We start from the raw sequence: 23,363 nt of genomic DNA, 5'->3' as shown, positions 1-23,363 counted from the left end.
TGGCTGGGCATCTGGCCGCCAGCTAAGGTCAACCCACCACACAGTCTCCCACAATTTTCTTATATCAAAGCTAGGAAGCTACAGTCTTGATTGGTGGGCAAAGAGGTGAGTAAAAGACTGATTGGATGCATCGGGGTCTCTTCTGGGGCTTAATGATGCTATCAGTGTCCCGGAGGAGCTGACAGAGTTTTCAGATGACACAAACCTGAGGTGCGGACCAGTCTACACGCTGGAGTGCTGCCTTCTGGAGGAACCTCAACAGGTTGGCAGAGTGGGCCAGAAAGAACCTACTAGATTTCAGAGAGAAGAAATGCCAAGTCCTGCCCCTGGGGTGGCCTAACCCTGGGCAACAGCCCCGAGTAGGTTGCAGCTGATCAGAAAAGGCCCTGGGGGTCATGGTGGACAACAAGCTGCCCATGAGTCAGTGGTGAGCCCCTGCAGCCAAGAAGGCCAAGAGCAGCCTGCCTCTATGAACAGAAGCATGACCAGGAGATGAGGGGCAGGGATTCTCCCCCTCCATTCACTGCTTGCTAGACCACATGCACAGCACTGCACTGAGTTTGGGGCCTCCTGCCCCCAGTACAGGAAAGCCATTGATCAACTGGAGCAAGTTCAGTGAAGGGCCACCAATACAGTCAGGTGTGGGGGGGTGTGCACGGCGCTGGAGACCTTTCCACCTGAGGAAAGGCTGAGGGAACACTGTGCAGTATGGAGATGAGAAGGCTTTGGGAAACCTCACAGGATCATTTCAGTACCTATCAGGCAGTTAAGAAGAGAGAGCCAGGCTCTTCATCGTGGTGCATTGTGGGAAAATGAGAGGCAAGGGACAAAAGTTGAAAGAATGTTCAGGGAGGAGATGAGGTCCATGAGGTCATAACCATAAGGTCACTTACACACTGGAAGAAGTTGCCCTGAGAGGTTGTGCAGTCCCAGTCCTTAGAGCTTTTCAAGCCTTCTCTCCCCCTAAATATGGTCTCCAAACATTGAACAGAACACTCTTGCTCATGCAAGAAGGAAGCAAAAGCACCAGCAAAAGCTCTGCCTCCCCTGGGACCTCTCTTCCCTATGAGAGAGATCTTCCACCAACCCCACCCTTCTTCCACCTCCAGCTTTGGCTCCTGCGTGTGCCTGGCCTGCCCACTTGCCTTCACCACTCACCTTTGTAACTGAGGCCCGACACATATCTTGGCACTCCCACTGTAAGCTGGCACCCACCCCACACCTGGAGTCTACCTGGCCATGGAGGCAGGGAGAGGCCAGGTCCCCTCTGCCCGGTGCTGGGCACAGCTTTTCCCTGGGAATGTCCCCAAGGAGCTCTCTTCATGTGTGTGTCAGCCTGTGGCCTGGCAGGGGTGGAACTGGGACAAGGGCTGCTGGGGCAGGGCTGAAGTAGCTCAGCTGGGAGAGCATTAGACTGAAGATCTAAAGGTCTCTGGTTCAACCCCGGGCTTCAGCAATTATTTGCTCCTGTAGATTTTTGCAGAGGCTGCCTGCCTGCCTGCCTTCTTCCAGCCTGCCCTGGCCCTCCTTGCTCCTTCACCTCTTGTCAGAGCACTGCCCGTGCACTGGAGCTGCAGACCTGCAGGTTAGAATGAGCCTTCGACTTGCACTGCAAGCCCCCAGCCTTCCCCTGTGTGATGGGTTGACCCTGGCTGATTGCCAGGTGCCCACCAAAGCCATTCTATCACTCCCCCTCCTCAGCGGGACAGGGGAGAGAAAATATAACAAAGAGCTTGTGGGTCGAGATAAGGACAGGAGAGAGATCACTCACCACTTACTGTCACTGGCAAAACAGACTCAAACTTGGGGAAAATTAACTCACTTTATTACAAATCAACCAGAGTAGGGTAATGAGAAATAAAACCAAATCTCAGAACACCTTCCCTCCACCCCTCCCTTCTTCCCGGGCACAACTTTACTCGCGGATTCTCTACCAACCCCCCCAGCGGCACAGGGGGACGGGGAATGGGGTTTACGGTCAGTTCATCACACGTTGTTTTCTGCCACTTCATCCTCCTCAGGGGGAGGACTCATCACACTCTTCCCTGCTCCAGCGTGGGGTCCCACCCACGGGAGACATTCCTCCACGAACTTCTCCAACGTGGGCCCTTCCCACGGGCTGCAGTTCTTCACGAACTGCTCCAGCATGGGTCCTTTCCACGGTGTGCAGTCCTTCAGGAGCACTCTGCTCCAGCGTGGGTCCCCCATGGGGTCACAAGTCCTGCCAGAAAACCTGCTCCGTGGGCTCCTCTCTCCACAGATCCGCAGGTCCTGCCAGGAGCCTGCTCCAGCGCGGGCTTCCCACGGGGTCACAGCCTCCTTCGGGAACCCACCTGCTCCGGCGTGGGGTCCTCCACGGGCTGCAGGTGGATATCTGCTCCACCGTGGACCTCCATGGACTGCAGGGGGACAGCCTGCCTCACCATGGTCTTCACCATGGGCCGCAGGGGATTCTCTGCTCTGGCGCCTGGAGCATCTCCTCCCCCTCCTTCTTCACTGACCTTGGTGTCCTCAGGGTTGTTTCTCTTACATGTTCTCACTCCTCTCTCCGGCTGCTGAATCTGCCTGTCCCAACTTTTTTCCTTCTTAAAAATGTTATCACAGAGGCGTTACCACTATCACTGATTGGCTCAGCCTTGGCCGGCGGCGGGTCCGTCTTAGAGCCGGCTGGTATTGGCTCTCTCTCGAACACAGGGGAAGCTTCCAGCAACTTCTTACAGAAGCCACCCCTGTACCCCCCCCCCCCGCTACCAAAACCTTGCCACACAAAACCAATACACCCTGAACAGGACTCTCCATTCAGTGCTTCTTTGGGGTGGTCTTGAGCCACCCCTCCTTCCCTGCTCCACAGCACTTGGAATCTCTCCTTTGTGGGGTCTCTGCAAAGACCCTGTCTCTCTCCTCTTTGTCATTCTTAATGGGGCACAGACTGTTCCCCTTGTCATAGACACATCACGGGAGAAGAGCATCTCTCCTGCTGGCAGGCATCAAGGGGATGGAGCTCAGTGGACGAGCGCCCGCTTCGCATGTGGGAGGTCCTGGGTTCAATCCCTGGCATCTCCAGGGGTGGTGCTTTTGCCCTGACTGCCCAGCCTCAGGCAGGTGTGGGCTGGAGCTCGGGCACTGCTCCTCCCCAGGCCCTGTGGGCCTGCCCTGCCCACCCAGGGCTTGGCTGTCAGGTGGGGAGGGCTGTGGGAGGGCTGCGTGTGCTGCCTCTGCTGAGCCCTTTCTTGGAGGAGAAGCAGGCAGCAGCTGTGCTGGACCTGAGCTCAGGTCACTGCCCTGCATCCTAGGCCCACCCCACCCAGGGGCAATGCTTGGCAGTAAAGTGTGCCTGTGAGGAGACCTCAGGGAGGGCATAGACAGCAGCAGCACGCTAAGGAATCCTTTCTGGCTTCACTGGGAGATGTGGTGTGAGGCTGCTGGTCCAGCCCAGGTGTCCTTTGGGACCAGAGCCACTCTGCCCTGGTGGCTTTCCAGGGCTAAGGGGCTGAGATTGTTGTGTCTCCACTCCAGGCAGAGATCCCATACCACATGGGAAGCACTCTGTGCCAGCAGGTAAGGCTGTCTGGCCTGGACGAACATGGGCAGGGCTGTGGGACTCCCAGCTGGAGTTTTCCTTCCACCATCCTTCCACCATCACCACTGGCTTGAGCAGAGCCTCAGCTCAGGGAACCTGCCTGCTGTCCCTGAGACATGCCCATTTCCCCACCTCCATGACTTTGTTCTCTGCTCCTCCTGATCAGCCTCAGGAAGATGCCCTGACACTTGGGCAGGCAAGCACCAGCTCCAGGTCAAAGCCCCCAGAGACTTTTATTACGAACAAAGATGATGCACAGCGTAAAAATGGGAATAAAAATAGAGGAAATTCCAGGTGGTTTCTGTTGCCCATGGGCCAAGGGACATGGTTCCCTGGTGCTCACGGCTCTCCCACCTCCACAGACCTCTTCTCCCTCCTGGCTGCACAGCAGGGATGGGCTCTCATGGCCTGGGGCTCTGGGACTGTTGTGCACAGAGCTCTGGTGTCACAGCCATTGTGTCCTCAGGGGCATGTGCCAGAGACACCTCTTCAGCATCATCATAGCCCATGCTCCCCAGGGACAGGGGCCACATGTCTCCTTCAGCTCCAGGGACCCCAGCACTTCTCCAGGAGCACAGGCTGGCTCCTGCAGGCAGCAAGGCAGGACAATGCAGTTCAGCCCATGGGGTCTGTACATCATCTTCCTCCCTGCTCCTTCTCCTACCCCTAGTGCCTCCCAGGAAAACTCCTGGGACAGGTATCTCACTTCCCAGGGGGCTGGGGTCTCAGGACAGCAGTGACTTGGGTGGCACCAGGGATGGCACCCCAGGAACCAGCAGCGCTAAATTTCCCTCTCACCTCCAGGTGCATCCCTGGGCTCTGCTCCCTCCTCTGGCTCCCTGGGCATTTCCCTCTCTCCCTGCCCAGGGGCAACATCCTCCACGGGATCAGAAACCTCCCTGGCATCATCATAACCATCTGCTGGGTCACGTCCAGGTGGGACAAGAACATCTGAAAAGAGAGGGGAGCTGGTGACAGTGGGAAGATACGTTCTGCAGAGCAGAGAGAAGATGCACAGGGACACAGGGCTGAGACATGGGTATTGGCAGCACCACAGGAGACCCCAGTGTCCTCCTCATGTCCAGCGGTGACACCGAGTGACACCTCTGTCCATCACATGTCTTCAGGGAGATCAACTCCTTCTTGCCTCTGGTACCTGGTGCTGATCCCAGACCATCCTCCTCCTTGCTGATGCCAGGGTAGGGCTGCAGCTGGGTCAGGGACTCCTCTGAATAGGAGCCTGCAGAGATGCACAGTGGCTATTGCGAAGTGAGCCCCACTGACCTGGCTCGTGGCCAGTGCTGCTGGGGAAGGGGGACCCACAGAGCTGGGGCTGCATGGGGAGGAGGGCTGGGAAATCACCCTGCCTCCCTGGGGCAAACCCTGTCTCAAAGGTGCTCCCAGAGCTGCCCTAGGACAGCCCCTTCCCTCACTCCACGGGTGTCACATGGGGTGCAGGGGCAGGAAGAGAGGGGCTGTCCCGCTGGGACAGGAAAATCTGTTTGTTTGGGAGAAGGCTTCCCTTCCAGGCTCAGGACCTGGATGGTCTCCCCACAGACCACGTGGCCCCAGTGTCACAAGGACCATGGGCTGGGGGGCTTCAGGGAATCAGCCCTGGATTGGGGCCAGGGGAAAGGGTCCTGCAGATGTACCTCCAGGGAGGACCCACACCCACCTGAGCGACCAAACCTCGCCTGCTTCTCCCACACTGGGCTGTAACCGATCTCCTCGTACACAGCCTCAGGGAAGGGCTCCTGAGCACTCCTGGAGCCTGGGGACAGAGGCAGGGCTGGCAGAGTGATAATGGGATCACACTGCGCTTCCCCAAACCTGTTCCTTGGGCCAGCCCAGGACTGGTCCGACAGCCCCACTGCACTGTCCAGGCACAGCTGCCACATCCCCAGTGAGGGCAACATCCCTGTGGAGATTATCTGGGGCAGCGTCATCCTTGCATCAGCCCTTCGGAGACAGCGCTCATGCCCCTCTGGCCCCTGGGTCATGCACCCCTTGTCTGACCCTGGAGCAGCTCCCATGTTTCCTCTCTACCTGGAGCTTTCCCCTATCTGTCCCACGGGTCTAGGGTAGGGCCCATGTCCTGCTGGGGGGTGGGCAGGGCTGGGCAGAGGGGACGGCCTGGGGACCCAACACCATGGGGATGGACCCTGCTGCCCTGCACTCCTCCCATCATCTCCCTTGTCCCAGAGCCCCCTCCAGCACTACCCAGAGCACTGCCAGCCTTGGCCGTCTCCCCCAGCCCTGCTCTGCCATTTCTCTCCTCACCCCATTGCTACCTCCCCCCGCCTCTGGGCTCTCTCCACCCCCTTGCTGCTGGTGCCCCACGGCCAGGCACTCAATGGGATGGTGCATGGGACTGGTGGCAGCACACGGTCTCATCCCCCCAGCTCTGCCTGTGCCCCTCACTCACACCCCGCAGCCCTACTAGGAGATATCTCCCGCTGGGAACGCTGTGGAAAGACCCACCTCTGCGCCCAGCCCTTGCACTTAGCACTTGCCCAGACAGGAGGGCCAGGAGCAGGCAGAGAAGGGCCCCCAGGATGATGCAGATGATGACGGGCACTGAGACTCTCCCGCTGCCAGTCAGACGGCCCTGGGGGGAATCTGTGTGGGCAAGAATATGGAAAGGCCAGCACCAGGCCTGGGTGAGGTGGAAAAAGCACCATTCCTGACCCCATCACACAAGGCAGCAGGGGGTGGAGGGCCCCAGGGATGTGTGATGGAGATGCTTCTACCCTGATGAGTAAATGACAACCTTCCCTACCCCCCTCACTACCAGACCAGTGCCTTCTCCTGGGAGTTTCACACCTCAGCAAGGAGCCCCTTCCACCCAGCTGTGGGTCCCAGTCTTGTCCCTGGGGATACCCAGCCCCAGGGGGAAGACAAGTTACCTGCTCGGGGTGGGGATGCTGCTGTCCTGGGTGTAGCTGCAGAGGAGGAAAAGGAGAGCTGGGCTGAGAGGGTGGGTGTGCGGTTATCAGGGACCCTCCTCCCCAACACACCGTGTGTGTGTCTGTGGATGTCCCTGACACATCCCACCCAAATTGCCCCTCCTGCGGTGCTAGAAAGAGAGGCCGGGATAGGGCTCAGTGCCTCTGCTCCGGGTGGCAGGCAGGATGGCACAGGCAGCCCAGGGGATAACCCTGGGGCTGCAGGGCCCCATGGGCAATGGCCAGAAGACGTCCAGTTCCACCGAGGCTGCTCCCCACTTGGCACCAGGCTCCTGCACTCCGCAGGAACCTTCTTGCTCTTGCAAGGTCAGGGGCCGTGCCCGAACCAAGGGGCAAAAGGCCTTCCCCAGCTCCCTGCCAATACCCCAGCAAGGGGTCCCAGCCCTGCCGCTCACCTGAGCAGTTCACAGCAGCATCCTCCTTGTGCCGGCAGGCACCGCTGTCCCCAGGCTGGGCCCAGCAGTCCTGCAGAGATGGCTCTGTCCCACGGCACTCCACCTGCTCCAGCCAGATGGGGCCCGTCCCCTCCCCAAACGCAGCCTCATGCAGGGCAGACACCGCGGGGCCACAGCCCAGCTGCCTGCATGCCACCTCAGCATCCCGCATGTCCCAGGAGTCGTCGCACACCGTCCCCCAAGAGCCACGGTGCCAGACCTCCACTCTGCCCGAGCACCCATCCTCACCTCCCACGGCACGAATCTTCTCCCTGTCTGGAGAAAGCAAAGACGTCCCATGGCACAGAGACAGCAGGCAGAGCCCTGCCAGACAAGAAGCATCCACAGAGGAGCAGCTCCCTACCTGTGCACCTCGTGGAGTTGGGGCACGGGGCCAGCGGGATCGAGGGCATTTCTGAGCATCTCCGTGAAGAAGGAAACGCTGTGGTGAAAGGGCTGGTTCGGGAGATCGTGCAGAAGAGAGCAGGGCTGAGCTCTGCTTGTGCCTCCCTCTGCCATCTTGATCAAGGCAGCAACTGAACCCTGGTCATTCAAGGGACACGCACAGGACTGTGGGGAGACCCCAACTGCTCTAGCCCCAAAAGGTCCCTGTTTAACAGAGGAGCAGGAGCGTGTGTATGAAGGGGAGGTTCTTCTGAACCCTGTCTGGTATCTTCTGACGCATCACCTGAAGATACCTCTGCCTCCCCCAGGCGCTGCTGGCAACCTGGGTGGCAACTGCTGCTGGAGGTGTGTGGCTATGATCGCTTCTCTGCCACCAGCAGCAGAAGGGACTGACATGGAAAGGAAAAGCCCCTCCAAACTCTTTCTCTGCATTTGGCTGTGCTCAACAGGGAGCAGGAACTGGGGTGACACTGGGGTGCCCGGGTGGCTCAGAGTTACCATTGCAGATGATGTGGGTCTCCTCTCGCAGGTCTTCACACGACCATGGGTTCCAGGGAGCAGAGGGACACTGCCAGAAGGAGCTGGTTTTCTCCCCACACTGCACGTAATCCAGCCACGTAGGGCCAGACACCCTTCCATAAGGCAGCTGTGTTTCCAGGGATCCTCCGTCCCCGCAGCCCAGCTCCTTGCATGCCAGTGACACCGTGTCGAGAGTCATGGAGTTGGAGCAAATGCTCCCCCACGTCCCGTTGTAGAAAACCTGCAGGCGCCCGGAGCAGCCATCACTGTTGTCCAGCCTCAGGGCCACGAACTCTGGGAGGAAAGGCACCAAGGGGGAAAAGGCTGGTCTGAGGCTGTGGGAGCCAGGACACCTCTGCACCCCCCAGGCCCACAGCTGGGTCGGGCCAGGGCCAGCACGTCCCCCTTGCACACAAGGGCAGAGAGAAGTCCCTGATGGACAGACACCCCTGCCCTTCCTGATAATCCTCGGGTACGGCTGATCTCCCCAGGGACCCGCAGTGGGACTGAGGGTACCTGTGCATGGGTGTCCACAGGACATGCTGGGGCAGGAGCTCAGAGGCAGCCAGGGACAGCCTTGGCCATGCCTGGCTCTCTCTCCTTGTGTCCTGGCCTCCCCAGGAACCAGGCTCCCACTACAGCTCCCACCACAGACCTGAGCAGATGACTCCTGCATCCTCTTTGTGCCCACAGTCGTGCTGCCCCCAGGGCCTGGCAGGGCAATCCCAGAGAGCAGCTTCGGCCCCAGAGCAGTTCATGCCATCCAGCCAGATCTGCCCGGAGCCTGCCCCAAACTGAGCGGAGCCGGCTGCCTCCACCGCCCCTCCACAGCCCAGCTGGTGGCAAACGACGGCAGCATCAGACAGGTCCCAGCCATCGTCACAGACAGTCCCCCAAATGCCCTGGTAGTAGATCTCCACTCTCCCAGCGCAGCGCCCGGCCCCATTCACCAGCCGGACCTTCTGGCTCCCTGTAGTGGACAGAAACCCCAGTTGCTGTCAGGGGCTGGTGCCCACCCACCCCATCACCTGGGGGGCCCATGCAGCGCCGCTCACCCCAGCAAATGACTCCCACGTCCTCCGCAACCCCTGCCGCCGGTGCACTCTCGGGCAGGGAGGTGTTGCAGAGGGCCAGGTTGGCCTCGTGCCCTGCGCACCGGACCCCTCGCAGCCCCACGGGGCCCATCCCTCGGTCAGGCTTTGGGGGGTTGTAGGCTGTCCCTGCCTCTCCGCACCGCAGCTGCCGGCACACCACGCTGGCCTCCTGCATGTCCCACTGGTCATCCAGGACTCTGCCCCACGTCCCATGCTGGAAGATCTCCACTCGTCCATCGCACCGGCTCCCTCCACCCACCAGCCGCAGGGATGCAAAGCCGGCTGAGCCTGGGGAGAGCAGAGATGCCACAGCCATTGGTGGCACCGGGGAGCATGGCATCCTTCAGGGAGCAGGGCGAGGGGGGATTTTCTGACCAAACACAACAAGATTGAGCCTTTTGATGATGAGAAGCGAGGGCAAAACCCGGGCCCTCTCTGCAGCTCACTCCCAGGTCTGCTGCTGCTGGGGGGACTCAGGCACCTGCTGCCTGGGTGGTGGGATGAGGCTCTGCAGAGCTCTCTCTGGGGATGGGATGCAGCTGTCTGCAGCCAGAGAGGTGGAGCACAGCCCTGCAGCCCTGTCCTGGGCTTGTCCCACAGTAGGAGAACGGAGGATCTCAGGCCTGGTGGTGGTGCTGGGGCCTAAGCCACTGCCCTGGGGGCAGATGCCTGCCTCTGGTCAGTCCTCAGCTCTCCCAAAGTAGAGCGGTCACTCTGAGCAGGCAAAGCCCTCCAGGTGGCTCCTGGGGAAGCCAGGGTTTCTCCAGGGAGAAATTCAGCTTTGCACTGCCATAGGATCCCTGCTTTGGGTGGCCACGTCACACACAAAGGGCAAATGGAGTTAATGCAGCATTTTTCCAGCACTCACCTGAGCAAACAACAGCAGCGTTTTTCCCGTGGGAGCATGGTGAGGCCCCCAGGGTGATCACTGGGCACTGTCCCAGGTGGGCTTCTGTCCCGTCACAGTGGAATGAGTCTCTCCAGACAGGGCCAGTCCCTCTCCCAAAATGCTCTCCTCCAGGAATGGACTCAGCAAACCCACAGTTGAGTTGATGACAGAGAACGTGGGCATCTGAGAGATCCCAGCAGGAGGCACAGAGGGTCCCCCAGGTCCCCGACACCTGGACCTCTACCCTCCCTGCACACGCTGTGCTGCCGTTCACCAGCCTGAATCCTGTGTATTCTGGGGACAGAGGAGGAGGAGAGAGGGTGGATTGGTGCTCATGTACCCTCAGTACCTGGCAGAGAGGCCAGAGGGACAGCATGCCTTTCTTCTCCCTCTGCACTATTTTCATGCTGCAGACAATGCCATTATCCCTCCTGTCCTCACACCTGGCCCAGCACCATCCTTGCTCTGTTCCCCAACCCCTGGCACAGCCCTGGTGTTCAACACCCCTCCCTGAGTCCTTACGTGTGCAGGTGACAACAGCGCTGTTCGCGTGGGTGCAGGGCTGGTCCCTGGAGGACCCTCTGCCGCAGGAGATGAGGTGGGATTCATTCCCCACACACTGCAGCTCTCCATCCCAGATGGGACTGACCCCTTCTCCAAAGTGAGCTGCCCCAGCAGCAGGCAGGGCCATGCCGTACTGCAACTCCCTGCAGACCACGTCAGCAGCTTTGGGACCAAAGTGTGAATCACAGACAGTTTTCCACTGGTCCCCTTCATGGATCTCCACACGTCCTGAGCAGTGGCTCTTCCCTTCCACCAGCCGGACAAATTCTGGAGAAAAACATAACACCTGGGAGTTCCCAGAGCCCTCTGGCAGTTAAATGCCCACGTCCCGCATCATCTCCAAGCAAGCCATGACCAAACTGTGCATCGCACATCCCAGAGGAAGTTGTTGGGGGAGTGTCGGTGACACAGGCACATCCAGACCCCCACGCACCCCATCTTTACACCATCAGAGCACCTGAGGGTATGTGTCTGTCGCAGACTCACAGCCACAGGTACTGCTCAGACAAACTGCTCCCACACAAGGTTCCCTGTGTTGCCTGGTGTGGTCTCCCCAGCACCGCAGTAGTTTGAGCAGTTTGGATCCAGGAGAACTGGCCCAGAAGATAGTGACTGCTACAGCCTGCTCAGCCCCTGCAGAGCTTTGGGCCAGGCAGGACCATCACCCTGATGCAATCAGAAGCACCCCCTGATCCCAGGGGTGTTGGAAGGTTCATTTTAGGCGGAAGATGTCACAGAGCACAGAAATGGTGCAGCTGCTATCATGCCTGGTGCCTGTGCAGATCCCTCTGATGTCTGCTCGGGGGGAGGGTGTTCTCAGCCAGGGACACAGTGCTGTGCATGGAGGTGTCCACAACCCAGATGGATGGCCGGACAGAGGGGCAGGAGACTCCCACTGGGCCCCTGCCAGCTCTCAGAGAACAGCAGGCACAGACGAGGATCAGTAACTGCTGCCAAAGCCCCTGTGTCATCAGGCAGTGTGGGGAGCCGTGGGCAGGCAGGAGAGTTTGAGCAGTAGGTCAGCACTGCCTGCACGGGGTCATGTCCTCGTGGGGCTCTCACAGCCCCAGGGATTTCCCAGTGCCAGCCTGTCACTGTGGTGATACAGGAGGGAGCAGCCAGAGTCAAGCAGCTGCCAAGCCCCTAACCCTCACAAATACTGGTCCACACAGCCGAGCCCTGGGCACAGGCAGTGAAGGGCTTTGTGGCCACCCTGCTCCATTCCCCAGGGCCCAGCACTCATCCTCTCTGAAAAGCCCATTTGATTCAGGTGAGGTACTCATGCCTGTGAAGGGGAATGACCCAGGAGGATCAGCCATCTCATGCCGTTCCTCCAAAGCATGGAGTGCCGATCAAGTGCCCCCGGGTGTTTCCAGCACAGGCACCCTCAGCATTGTTGGTTGCAAACTGGCAGAATGGGTGGAGATCAATGAAGCCCAAAGGACACCCCAGGGCAGGGATGGAGGATTCATCTGCAGCCCAAGACACTGACTGAGGGTGACTGAGACACTCTGGCAAGGTCAGACCACCCTGGGGTAGGATCCCTCTGGGCCTTCCCCAAGGACTGGGAACATCAGCAATGACAGTCCCAGCCTGGCAGTTAGACCAGTATCACTGGGCCCGGCTCTGGTGTCCACTTGTTGCTCCATGAGAACATAGCCAAGGTCCCTTCCCCCACCCCAGACCCAAAGGTGGGGGGAACAGGCTGTCCCCTTACCTGAACACGTCACTCCAGCATCCTCACTGTGTTTACAGTTATGTTCACCCCATCCTCTGTGTTCGCAGTCAGACAGGGCAGACTCGGTGCCTTTACAGCCAACATCATCCATCCAAATGGGGCCAGATCCTGGCCCAAAGTGTCCATCCTGAGGAGCTCCAACAGCAGAACCACAGCCCAGCTGCTTACAAACCACTGCTGCATCGTTCATGCTCCAGCGGTCATCACACACGGTCCCCCACTCGCCATTGTGTTTCACCTCCACTCTCCCAGCACAGCGCCTGCCGCCATCCGCCAGCCTCACCTCCGCAGCTCCTTCAAACACCAGCATGGGATGGGTCAGGAGAGTGCCAAACCCCAGCACTGCAGGTCTGGGGGAACCCCCTAGCTGGGCCAAATTACAGGTACTGGGGTAGGAGCCCTCTCCCCTCCAGGCTGTCCCCATTGCAGTGCAGGGGTTCCTTCAATCCCCACGGGCTGCGCAAGGCTGTGGGTGCCCACTTCCAGCCCAGCTGGGTCACTCGCCATCCCACTGCACAAGGCAGCTCTTCCCACCCCAACAGCCACCTGGCCCCCACCCACACCTACCCACACACTACCCAGCACTGCACTGGGCACCCGCTACTCCCCAGCCCGGCACCCCCTGCACAGCCCTGTGTACCCAGGCCTGCAGCTTCCAGCACCAGCCTGCACCTGCCCCAGCACCATCCAAACCCAGCCCCACCCCCAGGGCTTTCTGGGTTCCCAGGGAGCACTGAGATGATTCTGAGGATCCCCCAACCCATGTCCCCTCCTCAGCCCTGGTGTCAGCCCAGTCCATGCCCTGGGCCAAGCTCCCCAGGAAGGATGTCTCTCTACTCTCGATGCCCCGGTCCCCTTCTCTCTGTGGGATACAAACCACTCTCACGCGGTCGGGGTCCCCTGGACCAACGGGGCAGTGAGCGGCACACAATCCCTCCAAGGTACCCTAGAGCTCAGCAGTGCCCTGGGCATCTCTGGGTGCTGCCATCACCAGCTAGGCCACCACCAGCTCCAGAGGTACAGTGCTGGGGAACAGGGGATGCCAAAGGGGTACCCCAGGACAGGGTGCCTATCAATCCAGCCAGGCACAGGCTGCCCGGAACACTGGAGCCCTGGAAAGGGAGCTATTCTCGCCCACCCAGATGGGCACAGGGAAAGGCACAGGGTCCATGGACCTGAGCACCTTCTGCCCCTCATCTCAGGAGCACCTGCAAAGAAACCCCATTCCCAGACAAATCCCAATGACCACACTGGTACCTGTTGGCCCTGGGCTGTGGGACAAAGGAGTCGGCACTTACCCCTGCACAGCTGTACCCAGAGGAGCAGCCACAGCATCTGAGGGGACAGGAGTCCCTCGGTGCCCATCCTGAGCCTCCTGCCCTGCAAGGACACCCCTGCTGTGCCGCACTGCCTGCCACGGCTGCTGGGGACTCACGGGGACAATGACGACGGAGGACAATATATCTCTGCAGATGCCATCCCAGCTACAGGAGGAGCCAATCGAAGCAGCAGCACCTTTTTAGACATTATCGGGAGCGATCTCCCCTCCGACACAGCCCAGCCCTCCAATGAACTTCTCCAGCACCATTCATGACCATATATGAGACATGGTTCCGCTACAGGTGTCACGTCACTGTGGTGGGGGGCCGTCACAAGACAGGGCCAGTTGTGGGGGGGGAACAGGTTTTTCACCCCCTGAACCATGCCGTGTAGACTAGGAGCACTCAGCATCTCCTATTCCGGGCACATCCAAGAGCCCCAGGTGCGAGTGTCCAGCCACCCCTGTGCCATGGGAATCACAGGGCTGAGACTGCAGCGGGGGCTGTGTCAGGAAGGGAAGGAAACAGCCCCTGCCCCTGCTTCAGACCCCGCTCTGCTGGGAGCAGCAGCTGGGAAAGGGCCTTGGCCAGGGGAAGAGCTCCATTCCACGAGTGCCGGCTCGCCCATCCCTCCCTGGAGAGCCCCACGGAAGGTCCCTTCCAATGAGCTGGAGCTGGGACGTGTCTCTGTCCCGGCAGCAGACATGCAGCCCCGAGGCTCAGACATATCCCTGACTCTCGGCATGTCACCGAGGGGCCGTTATTCCCTGCGGGTGGCTCGGGAGCTGCAGCCTGCAGGTGCACAAACCACAGCCCACGTGGCCTCGCAGCGCTCCCCGCGCTCCGGAGGAAGTCTGTGGTTTCCTCCTGGCGCCGTGCCCAGGCACATCCCTGCGGTGCCCCCGAGCCACCCCTACCCCGACTGCTCCAGCCAGGGCTGGAGGGGCTGCTCCTTCGGCCTCGCAGAGACGGGGCCGGGCGGATCCCGTCCCCTCTGATGCCCTTGTGACAGCACACGGCCGCTCTGCACCGAGCCCCGCGGCCATGGGGTGCCATCGGTGACGTGAACACTGCCGTCCTCCCACGGCCACTGCTGTGTGCTCCTGCTTTTTACTGACAGTGACCTCACACCCTTCCTACTGCCAGTGCTCTCTGTGTGTGTGAGTTACACTGTCACACATCTGTGTGCAGTGTGTGGACTTTTCCTAATGATGGCTCTTCCAAAAAGCCGTGTTTGGGCATGGTCTGAATATTATTTGGTGAGACCAGAAGCTCCTACCCAAGCTATGTGCCAGCTCCTGGCCTATCAGCTATCCAGGCACCAGTGACATCACAAGTTCATACATAGCCATGTGCGTGCTCGTAGCCTATCTGCTACTCAGCCACAGGTGATGTCATGGCATCTACATCTGACATGGGCCTGCTTCTGGCGTATCAGCTATTCAGACACCAATGACCTCAAAACAACCAACACAAACTAGGGGCCTGCTGCTGCCCTATCAGCTACTTGGGCAGCAGTGATGTTAGAAGCACCTACATGTGCCATGGGCCTACTCCAGGCCTATAAGCTACTCAGGCATGAGTGACCTCATAAGCACAGACACAAGCCATGGGCCAGCTCCTGCTCTATCAGCTACTCAGGCACCGGTGACCTCACACGTACACCCATTTGCCAGGTACTTGCTGTTGAGGTAGTCCACCTCTGGTGACCTCAAAAGGACCTATAAGGGCCCTGCACCTGGTCCTGGCCTATCAGCTATTCAGCCAAGAGTGACAACACAAGTACATACCCAACCCATGTGTCTCCCTCTTGCCTATCAGCTACTCAGGCACCAGTGAGCTGGCCACCGCATCTCCACCTACTTGCTATCTGCTTGCCTATGAAATACAAAGGCACAAGTGAACTCACAAGCTCCAACACAAGCCACGTGCCTACTCTTGGCCTGCCAGCTACTCAGGTATCAGTAATCTCACAACCACTTACAGAAGCCGCGTGCCAGCTCCCAACCTATGGTCTACGCAGGCACCAGTGACCTCACAAGCACATACCAACCTATTTTCTATGTGCTCATCTGGTGGGGTGACCCCATGTGGCAGCCCCCACCCAGTCACTTGCTCACTACCCACCAGTGGGATGCGGGAGGAAAGTGGAAGGACAAAAGCGAGAAAAAAAAATCTCATGGGTTGAGATAAAGAGAGTTTAATAAGTGGATTACTTCTTCTACTTTGAAGAACACCCAGCACTCCCCTAGTTCTATTGCTGACCATGACATCATATGGTGTGGAATATCCCTTTGGTCCGTTGGTGTCAGCTGTCCTGACTTTGTCCCCTCCCAGCCTCTTGCCACCCCCAGCCTCCTCGCTGTGGGGGCAGAGTGAGAAACAGAGAAGGCCTTGATGCCGTGCAAGCACTGCTCAGCAATAGCTACAATGTCAGTGTGTTATCATTCAACCCTGTTTTGACCACCAAGGCAAAGCTCGGCACCATAGGGGCTGCTAACAAGAAAATTAACGCCATCCCACCCAGACCCAGTACAATCTTCACACCTTATTCCCTCCTGTTTGCATCCTGCTCAGGTCCTACAGGATTCAATACATTTACATCCACCATCACCACCCCCTTCCCCACCCTTTGACATGACATAAACACAGCATACTGGGTTTGGCTGGTGTGGCTCAGGTGGACCTGCACAAGTGCCAGCACACTCCTGACCTCTCCCCTCTCTCATTCAGCCAGAGCTTTTTGAAACATTCGATCAGGTTATCAACCTAAGGACAAGGAAATCTATATAGCACCAGTCTGCACCCCACAGTGGTCTTACAGGCAGCTGTGAGATCCCCCACAACCATGGGGAAAGGGAGTTCCCCACTACCACCCTACCCCTCTGCTTGGAACCTCGAAAGCCACTTTGCAGTTCATGGGCTCCCTGGCTAGTTCCTTTTCTCCACATGGTCTTTTTGAGATCCTCTTTGGGTCTTTTCCATATTGTCCCCATGTATATATTCTTCTGAAGCTGGCATTTTGTCCTGCTTTTCCATGTTTGCAGATGGCATTGCCTGTGTCTTGCAGCACCGAGGAAAGCTCAGAGTCTGCCCCAGTAACCCTGCATGGCCATCCTGCTGGGCTGGGATGTGGGGGCCTCCTAGGCCAGTTCATGGGATTGGGCTCTTCTTTGGATGTTAACAGGATTTGCACTGAGGGCTCCTTGGTGACCTCCTAGGAGGGGGCCATAGCCTTCGGGCATGTTCCAGCTTGTCTGTGTCCTCCTCCCTCCTCTTGAAGTTCCCCCCAACCCAGACATGGACTTCTTCTGCAGCCTGGTAAAGTGGCGGACCTTGACCCACCCTTGTACTTTTCTTTCTGTTCACATTTAAACACTAATTGTTCATTCCATTAGCTCTTATTAAAGGTTTTATCCATTTTATACCTATGTTATAATGGCTATATATATTTAATTTCTCTGGGTTTATACATGTTTATATATATAAAAATACACATACATATAAGCGTATACACATATATATGTGTATAGAGGGGTATATATATTTAGAATACAGTATCTATTCATAAATACATAAAAATATTTATACATATTTGTACAGTCACTTATATATATGTATATAAAACCAAAAATGTATATATTGTAGTACAGGTATATATTTTGATATCTGAGCACTTCCTTGTCCACAGCAGGCAGGCAGCCTATCACAGAGCTGCATGAGGACATGTGGGTATGACGGTGTCAAAAAATGGCTGCCACCCAACCACAATGCAGTACGAAAACATGTGGGGAATAAGGCTGTCAACAGTGGCGGCCTCCCTGTACATAATGACAGGGCGCTTCCTTTGCTGATGTGCTTCTGGGTGCACCGGGAGGGGAGGCTGCTCTTGCCAGCCAATCAAGGCACATGGTGAGGTGAAAATGCTTCTTTTGAACCGTGGTCAGGTAACGGGTCGATGTGGTGTCAGAACTTCGGTGCTTGCACCTGACTTAAGAACTTTCCCTGCCTCCGTGTGCTTCAAGGCTGCACAACCCTTCCCCCAAAAAACCACTGTGGGATCCTCCTGGGTCTCGTGTGGAAATCTGCACAACTCTGTTGAGGATCCCCTCTGAGCAGGGACGGCACAAAGCCTTTTCTACATGCCTCCTCGCCTGGCTGTGGTCTCCCTCTTTATCAGCACCTGAAGCTTTGTCTCCTCCCCATCCCTGCATCTCCCCGTGGCTGTTCTGTACTCGGTGGTGCCTCCAGCAGCGAACCCCCTCATCTAAAGCAGGAGTTGCCAGGAGCTCAAGGGTGTGGTTAGGAAAGCGCTTACATGAAAGTTTTTGCCATCGTGATAAACTCTCTATCTCGCTCCACAAATGACTCCCAGGATATCCCATCCAAAACTGGTGCTTTGGTGTATTATCAATACTGTTACCATTATCAGTAGCATTAACTTCATCATTGTTGTTACTTGTGGTTATTATGTTACCAGACAAATGTTTGAATTTATCTCACTTCTCCAGAGGCATGAAGAGTCTTTGCTGTCCTGGTTCTGCACCAGGCCTGGGTAGTGGATGAGAAGGACTGGTGCTTACAACTACCCTTCTCTTAATGCTCCTGCCCCTCCTCAAGGCTGGCATTGAAAGGGAGTCTGGGAGCCTGCGTCAGAGCTTGCACTGAAGGAAGCACGACTCGGCAGCCACGTGAGTTTGCTGCTGTCTCCCAGTCTCTGTGCCCAGCACATGGGCTTGAGACAGCCTCCTCCACCCCATGCGCTGGCCCTTAACCCAAGCTCACCCCCAGTCCTGGTTCCCCATACCAGCCATTTCCAGCCCTGGCCATTCACCATGGTCCAGGTGAGGGCTGATCTTTGAAATACGACCAGCTCCGTCCTCTTGCTGGGCTCAGTGTCCGCACTAGGGGAACATCCAGACCTCAATGGACTTACACATGCGCAGACCCTGGCAGACCCCAGAGCAGGGCTGCCTGCAACCCCTCACATGGGCCATGGCCAAGGCAGGGAACGGCTTGGGTGCTGGGGTGAGCGGTCAAAGCCAGACGGCCACAGGGGAAGGGGGCACTGAGGTCTGTTGTGGGAACTGTGCCAGGAGAATGTTTCCCCAACCCTGAATGCACTCAGTCCTGAGTGGTGCCTGCACAGCAGAGCTGTGGGGCCACATGTGGGGATGGAGGTCTGGGCCAGCCCAGGGACAAGGACAGGGACGTGGACAAAAGCCATGATGCTCCAAAAAGCTCCCACACTGATGGAAACCCCAAATTCTCCTCAATCCCCAGCCAGGCAGGGCTGTCACCCCAGTCAGTGCGACTGCTGCAGGGACCCAAGAGACAACACTGTGGTGGGAGGTGCAGGGCAGCCAGGATTGACCCCGGCACTCTCAGCAGCCCCTCTGCAGCCAGAGCAGCTCTCCATAGTTGGGACGAGACTCGCTGCTGCTCTCTCTGTGCTCAGGGCTCTCTTGGGGCTGCAGCCAGTGACACTGCCTGCTGGGAGCCCCAGGCCTACTTCTGAGCCCCAGTGCCCTGCACCACAGCTCTTAGTACCTCCCCTCCCATGCCACCATCCTCTCTCAGGACCACCACCAAGTGCATTACTGCCTGACCAGGTATGCAGAGGAGCTGCTGGAGGTCTTCTCTGCTCACCCCTTCTGCCTCCAACTCTGCCCTGGTGTCAGCCCACAGGCACCGCCATAGTTCCTCTGTGCTCGGTGCTTGGTGTTTCAACGTGGCCTTCTCTGAGCTTATGCAAGGACCCCCAGTGAGCGTCTCTGCTTGGAGCTGGCCAGCACATCCTGGCTGCAGTCACAGGGGATCCTGGTGAGGCCACACTTGGAGAGAAGGTTGTGATTGTCCTTGGTCAGAGTAGGTGTGAGGATCTTTCTGGCAGTCAGGAAGGGAAGGAGAGGACAAGAGACAATGAGGACAAGACGCAGGAAGGGAAATTTCAAATGAGATTTCAGGAAAACCCCACACCTTTATAGTTGATTAGTACTAGGTCTGGGGCCCAGAGATTTTCAAAACTCAACTGGAGAAAGGACTGACCAACCCGATCTAACTGACAAGATCTCCCTGCTCAGAGCAGATCATGACACTAGAGGCCTCCATGGGTTCCTTCTAAGCCTTCTTGTCAGCACCTCTGGGGATTGCCCAGTCTAGTCCCCACTGCTCAAGCAGGGTCAGCTAGAGCAGGTTGCCCAACACAAGGTCCAGCTGGGTTTTAATATCTCCATAGATGGAGATTCCACAACCTCTCTGAAGAACCTATTATTAATCCATTTTATTACAGAGATGTGATACAGGAGGCCAGCAGTACCATCATGCCAGACACATGTACAAAGACCTCTGGGTCATACAGGCCAGGGTCATGCCTCTTGAGAAGCAGAGTGGATGCAGACATTCCTGGACAAACAGGTTATCACAGATAAAATGCCCAAAGCACAGGAGGTTCCCAAGATGAATTTGAAATCACTTGTGAAAAGACATGGGCAGGTTAATGCTGCTGAGAAACAGCTGACTGAATCAGCTTCTTCAGTGCGTTTTTGAGCTCCTGGTTCCTCATGCTGTAGATGAGGGGGTGTATTGGTTTTGCTGGCAAGGTTTTGGTAGCGGGGGGGGTTACAGGGGTGGCTTCTGTAAGAAGTTGCTGGAAGTTTCCCCTGTGTTCGAGAGAGAGCCAATACCAGCCGGCTCTAAGATGGACCTGCCGCCGGCCAAGGCCGAGCCAATCAGCGATAGTGGTAACGCCTCTGTGATAACATTTTTAAGAAGGAAAAAAGTTGGGACAGGCAGATTCAGCAGCCGGAGAGAGGAGTGAGAACATGTAAGAGGAACAACCCTGCGGACACCAAGGTCAGTGAAGAAGGAGGGGGAGGAGATGCTCCAGGCGCCGGAGCAGAGATTCCCCTGCGGCCCGTGGCGAAGACCATGGTGAGGCAGGCTGTCCCCCTGCAGTCCATGGAGGTCCACGGTGGAGCAGATATCCACCTGTAGCCCGTGGAGGACCCCACGCCGGAGCAGGTGGGTTTCCCGAAGGAGGCTGTGACACCGTGGGAACCCTGCGCTGGAGCAGGTTCCTGGCAGGACCTGCGGATCTGTGGAGAGAGGAGCCCACGGAGCAGGTTTTCTGGCAGGACTTGTGACCCCGTGGGGGACCCACGCTGGAGCAGTCTGTGCCTGAAGGACTGCACACCGTGGAAAGGACCCATGCTGGAGCAGTTCGTGAAGAACTGCAGCCCGTGGGAAGGGCCCACGTTGGAGAAGTTCGTGGAGGACTGTCTCCCGTGGGTGGGACCCCACGTTGGAGCAGGGAAGAGTGTGATGAGTCCTTCCCCTGAGGAGGATGAAGCGGCAGAAAACAACGTGTGATGAACTGACCGTAAACCCCATCCCCGTCCCCCTGTGCCGCTGGGGGGGTTGGTAGAGAAGCCGGGAGTGAAGTTGTGCCCGGGAAGAAGGGAGGGGTGGAGGGAAGGTGTTCTGAGATTCGGTTTTATTTCTCATTACCCTACTCTGGTTGATTTGTAATAAAGTGAGTTAATTTCCCTAAGTTGAGTCTGTTTTGCCTGTGACGGTAAGTGATGAGTGATATCTCTCCTGTCCTTATCTCGACCCACAAGCTCTTTGTTATATTTTCTCTCCCCTGTCCAGCTGAGGAGGGGGAGTGATAGAACGGCTTTGGTGGGCACCTGGCAATCAGCCAGGGTCAACCCATCACAGTCTTTTTGGTGGAGAATGCGGGCAGTGTGAGGAATTCGAGATAAGGATAGTAACTGAGAGAGGTTACGGGCAAAACATGGACTGAACGCAGCTAGAGAGTTAAGAGCTGCATGACGAGCGGGGAATTTTATTGTTGTAATTGTGGTGAAGGGACGAGGGGTGGATTGTGTGTAAATTGCTCACCTTTTGTCGGTTTTGTGATGATATTATTCTGATTTCGGTGTGGGAATTCTTTTTGTTGATGTGAGTGAAGATTTTGTGTGATGAATGTAGATTTTAATGATAGTTCTTAAAAATGTGATTCACAGAGGCGAGGGGTGGAATTTTTTTATGGAACGCTTCACGAATTTGCGTGTCATCCTTGCGCAGCCTGCCATTGAGGGAGGGGGCAAAAATGTTGGGGAGACAGCCTTGATGCTGTGCCAGTGCTGCTCAGCAGTAGCCAAAACACTGGTGTGTTATCAACACCTCTCTAGCTACTAATGTAGAGCACAGTTCTATGAGGGCTGCTATGGGGACTATTAACTCCATCTCAGCCAGACCCAATACAGGGGGTTCACTGCTGGAGGCACCACCGAGTACAGGAATGACACCACCAGATCCAGGGATGAGGAGGAGATGGATGGGGGCCTCAGGCAGGCAAACATGCCAGTGCTGACAAACAGGGAGACCACGGCCAGGTGAGGGAGGCACATGGAAAAGGCTTTGTGCTGTCCCTGCTCAGAGGGGATCCTCAGCACGGCCCTGAAGATCTGCACATAGGACAGCACAATGAAAACAAAACACCCAAACACTAAACAGGCACTAAGCACAAGAAGCCCAACTTCCCTGAGGTAGGAGCGTGAGCAGGAGAGCTTGAGGATCTGAGGGACTTCACAAAAGAACTGGTCCACAGCATTGCCCTTGCAGAATGGTAGTGAAAATGTATTGGCCGTGTGCAGGACAGCATGGAGAAACCCACTGCCCCAGGCAGCTGCTGCCATGTGGACACAAGCTCTGCTGCCCAGGAGGGTCCCGTAGTGCAGGGGTTTGCAGATGGCAATGTAGCGGTCATAGGCCATGACAGTGAGAAGATAAAACTCTGCTGCGATTGAGAAGACAAACAGAAAGACCTGTGAAGCACATCCCGAGTAGGAGATGGCCCTAGCATCCCACAGGGAATTGGCCATGGCTTTGGGGACAGTGGTGGAGATGGAGCCCAGGTCGAGGAGGGAGAGGTTGAGGAGGAGGAAGTACATGGGGCTGTGGAGGTGGTGGTCACAGACTACCGCTGTGAGGATCAGGCCATTGCCCAGGAGAGCAGCAAGGTAGATGCCCAGGAAGACCAAGAAGTGCAAGAGCTGCAGCTCCTGTGTGTCTGTGAATGCCAGCAGGAGGAACTCAGTGATGGAGCTGCTGTTGGACATTTTCTTCCTCTGGGCATGGGGCAGTGTCGTAGGAGAAAAGGACAGCAGCAAGTTAGGGGAGACTTCTCTGAGCAAAATCAAAGCTGTTTCCCATAGATCCTCCACCTGTCACACACACAGACGCATTTTTCCTTTTCTAGGAGACCTTCCTTCAGCTCTCTGCCTGGGGCCCTGGTTGGTGCTGGCCAAGAGCACCATGAAGAGCAGGGCCTGTGCCCATGGGGTCTTGATAAGTCAGTCCTACTCTTCAGGACTGGGTTCATGGGAACAGTGAGGGTACGGGCCAGCGCTACTCTTCAACTTCGTCAAATGAAACCACTGTTAACGCAGAATGCCTTGTCAGCATCTGCACTCCCAGTGCTAATGAATGGGGATGGTAAAGGCAGTTTACGAGTTATTTGTTTTTTTACAGCTCCACCCATCTAAACCTGGAGAGTGTTCTTGGATGTCAGAACCCCTCATCATTTCTTCTGCACTCAGGGTGAACAGAGTGAGTGCTTCAGGGTAAGAGGATTGCCTGTGGCTTAAGGCAGAGTGAAGGGAGCTGGTCTGTCCCTCCATTCAGTTCCCAGTCTCCTAATGCTTGCACCTGTCTGAGATGGAGGGTAATCACACTCTCATGTTACCCTGAAAATCAACCAGACACTGCTGAGAGTAGAGGGATCCACTACAGACCACTAAATGTCTCACTCTTTCTCAAGGTCTCCGCTGCCAATTTCTAGCCCAG

General features: G+C 57.0%; 2 protein-coding genes across 2 annotated transcripts; both read right to left on the bottom strand.

Moving 5' to 3' along the window:
- Positions 1-3,981: 3,981 nt before the first annotated feature.
- On the bottom strand, positions 3,982-13,554 carry LOC115337580 (scavenger receptor cysteine-rich type 1 protein M130-like). Its single transcript, XM_041121661.1, has 14 exons — positions 13,488-13,554; positions 12,169-12,483; positions 10,410-10,718; positions 9,867-10,181; positions 8,960-9,286; positions 8,560-8,874; positions 7,884-8,198; positions 7,345-7,395; positions 6,942-7,256; positions 6,487-6,522; positions 6,062-6,199; positions 5,256-5,351; positions 4,379-4,531; positions 3,982-4,166 (listed from the first exon to the last, which is right to left on the bottom strand). The coding sequence occupies exons 1-14, from the start codon at positions 13,552-13,554 to the stop codon at positions 3,982-3,984; spliced, it is 2,937 nt and encodes a 978-aa protein (XP_040977595.1).
- Positions 13,555-20,004: 6,450 nt separating this feature from the next.
- On the bottom strand, positions 20,005-22,651 carry LOC115337579 (olfactory receptor 14A16-like). The gene is made up of 2 exons (XM_041121663.1): positions 21,787-22,651; positions 20,005-20,090 (listed from the first exon to the last, which is right to left on the bottom strand). Exons 1-2 carry the CDS (start codon positions 22,634-22,636, stop codon positions 20,005-20,007), a joined length of 936 nt encoding a protein of 311 aa, XP_040977597.1. The 5' UTR covers positions 22,637-22,651.
- Positions 22,652-23,363: the final 712 nt, after the last annotated feature.

Source organism: Aquila chrysaetos, assembly GCF_900496995.4.
Source record: "Aquila chrysaetos chrysaetos chromosome W unlocalized genomic scaffold, bAquChr1.4 W_unloc_5, whole genome shotgun sequence".
NCBI lineage: Eukaryota > Metazoa > Chordata > Aves > Accipitriformes > Accipitridae > Aquila > Aquila chrysaetos.
Note: the sequence above shows the minus strand (reverse complement) of the source record. Positions and strands in the feature narration are given on the sequence as shown.

What these genes read in the sequence shown, in the direction of transcription:
- LOC115337580 (XM_041121661.1), bottom strand. Translation starts at nt 13,554, where the DNA reads ATGGGCACCGAGGGACTCCTGTCCCCTCAGATGCTGTGGCTGCTCCTC. An exon ending in CGCTGCTGTTGTTTGCTCAG is followed by an intron (nt 9,287 to 9,866) that starts GTGAGTGCTGGA and finishes TGCTCTCCCCAG; the next exon opens with GCTCAGCCGGCTTTGCATCC. An exon ending in GACCCACATCATCTGCAATG is followed by an intron (nt 7,396 to 7,883) that starts GTAACTCTGAGC and finishes GGAGATGCTCAG; the next exon opens with AAATGCCCTCGATCCCGCTG.
- LOC115337579 (XM_041121663.1), bottom strand. Translation starts at nt 22,636, where the DNA reads ATGTCCAACAGCAGCTCCATCACTGAGTTCCTCCTGCTGGCATTCACA. An exon ending in GGTGGTGCCTCCAGCAGTGA is followed by an intron (nt 20,091 to 21,786) that starts ACCCCCTGTATT and finishes CAAAACCAATAC; the next exon opens with ACCCCCTCATCTACAGCATG.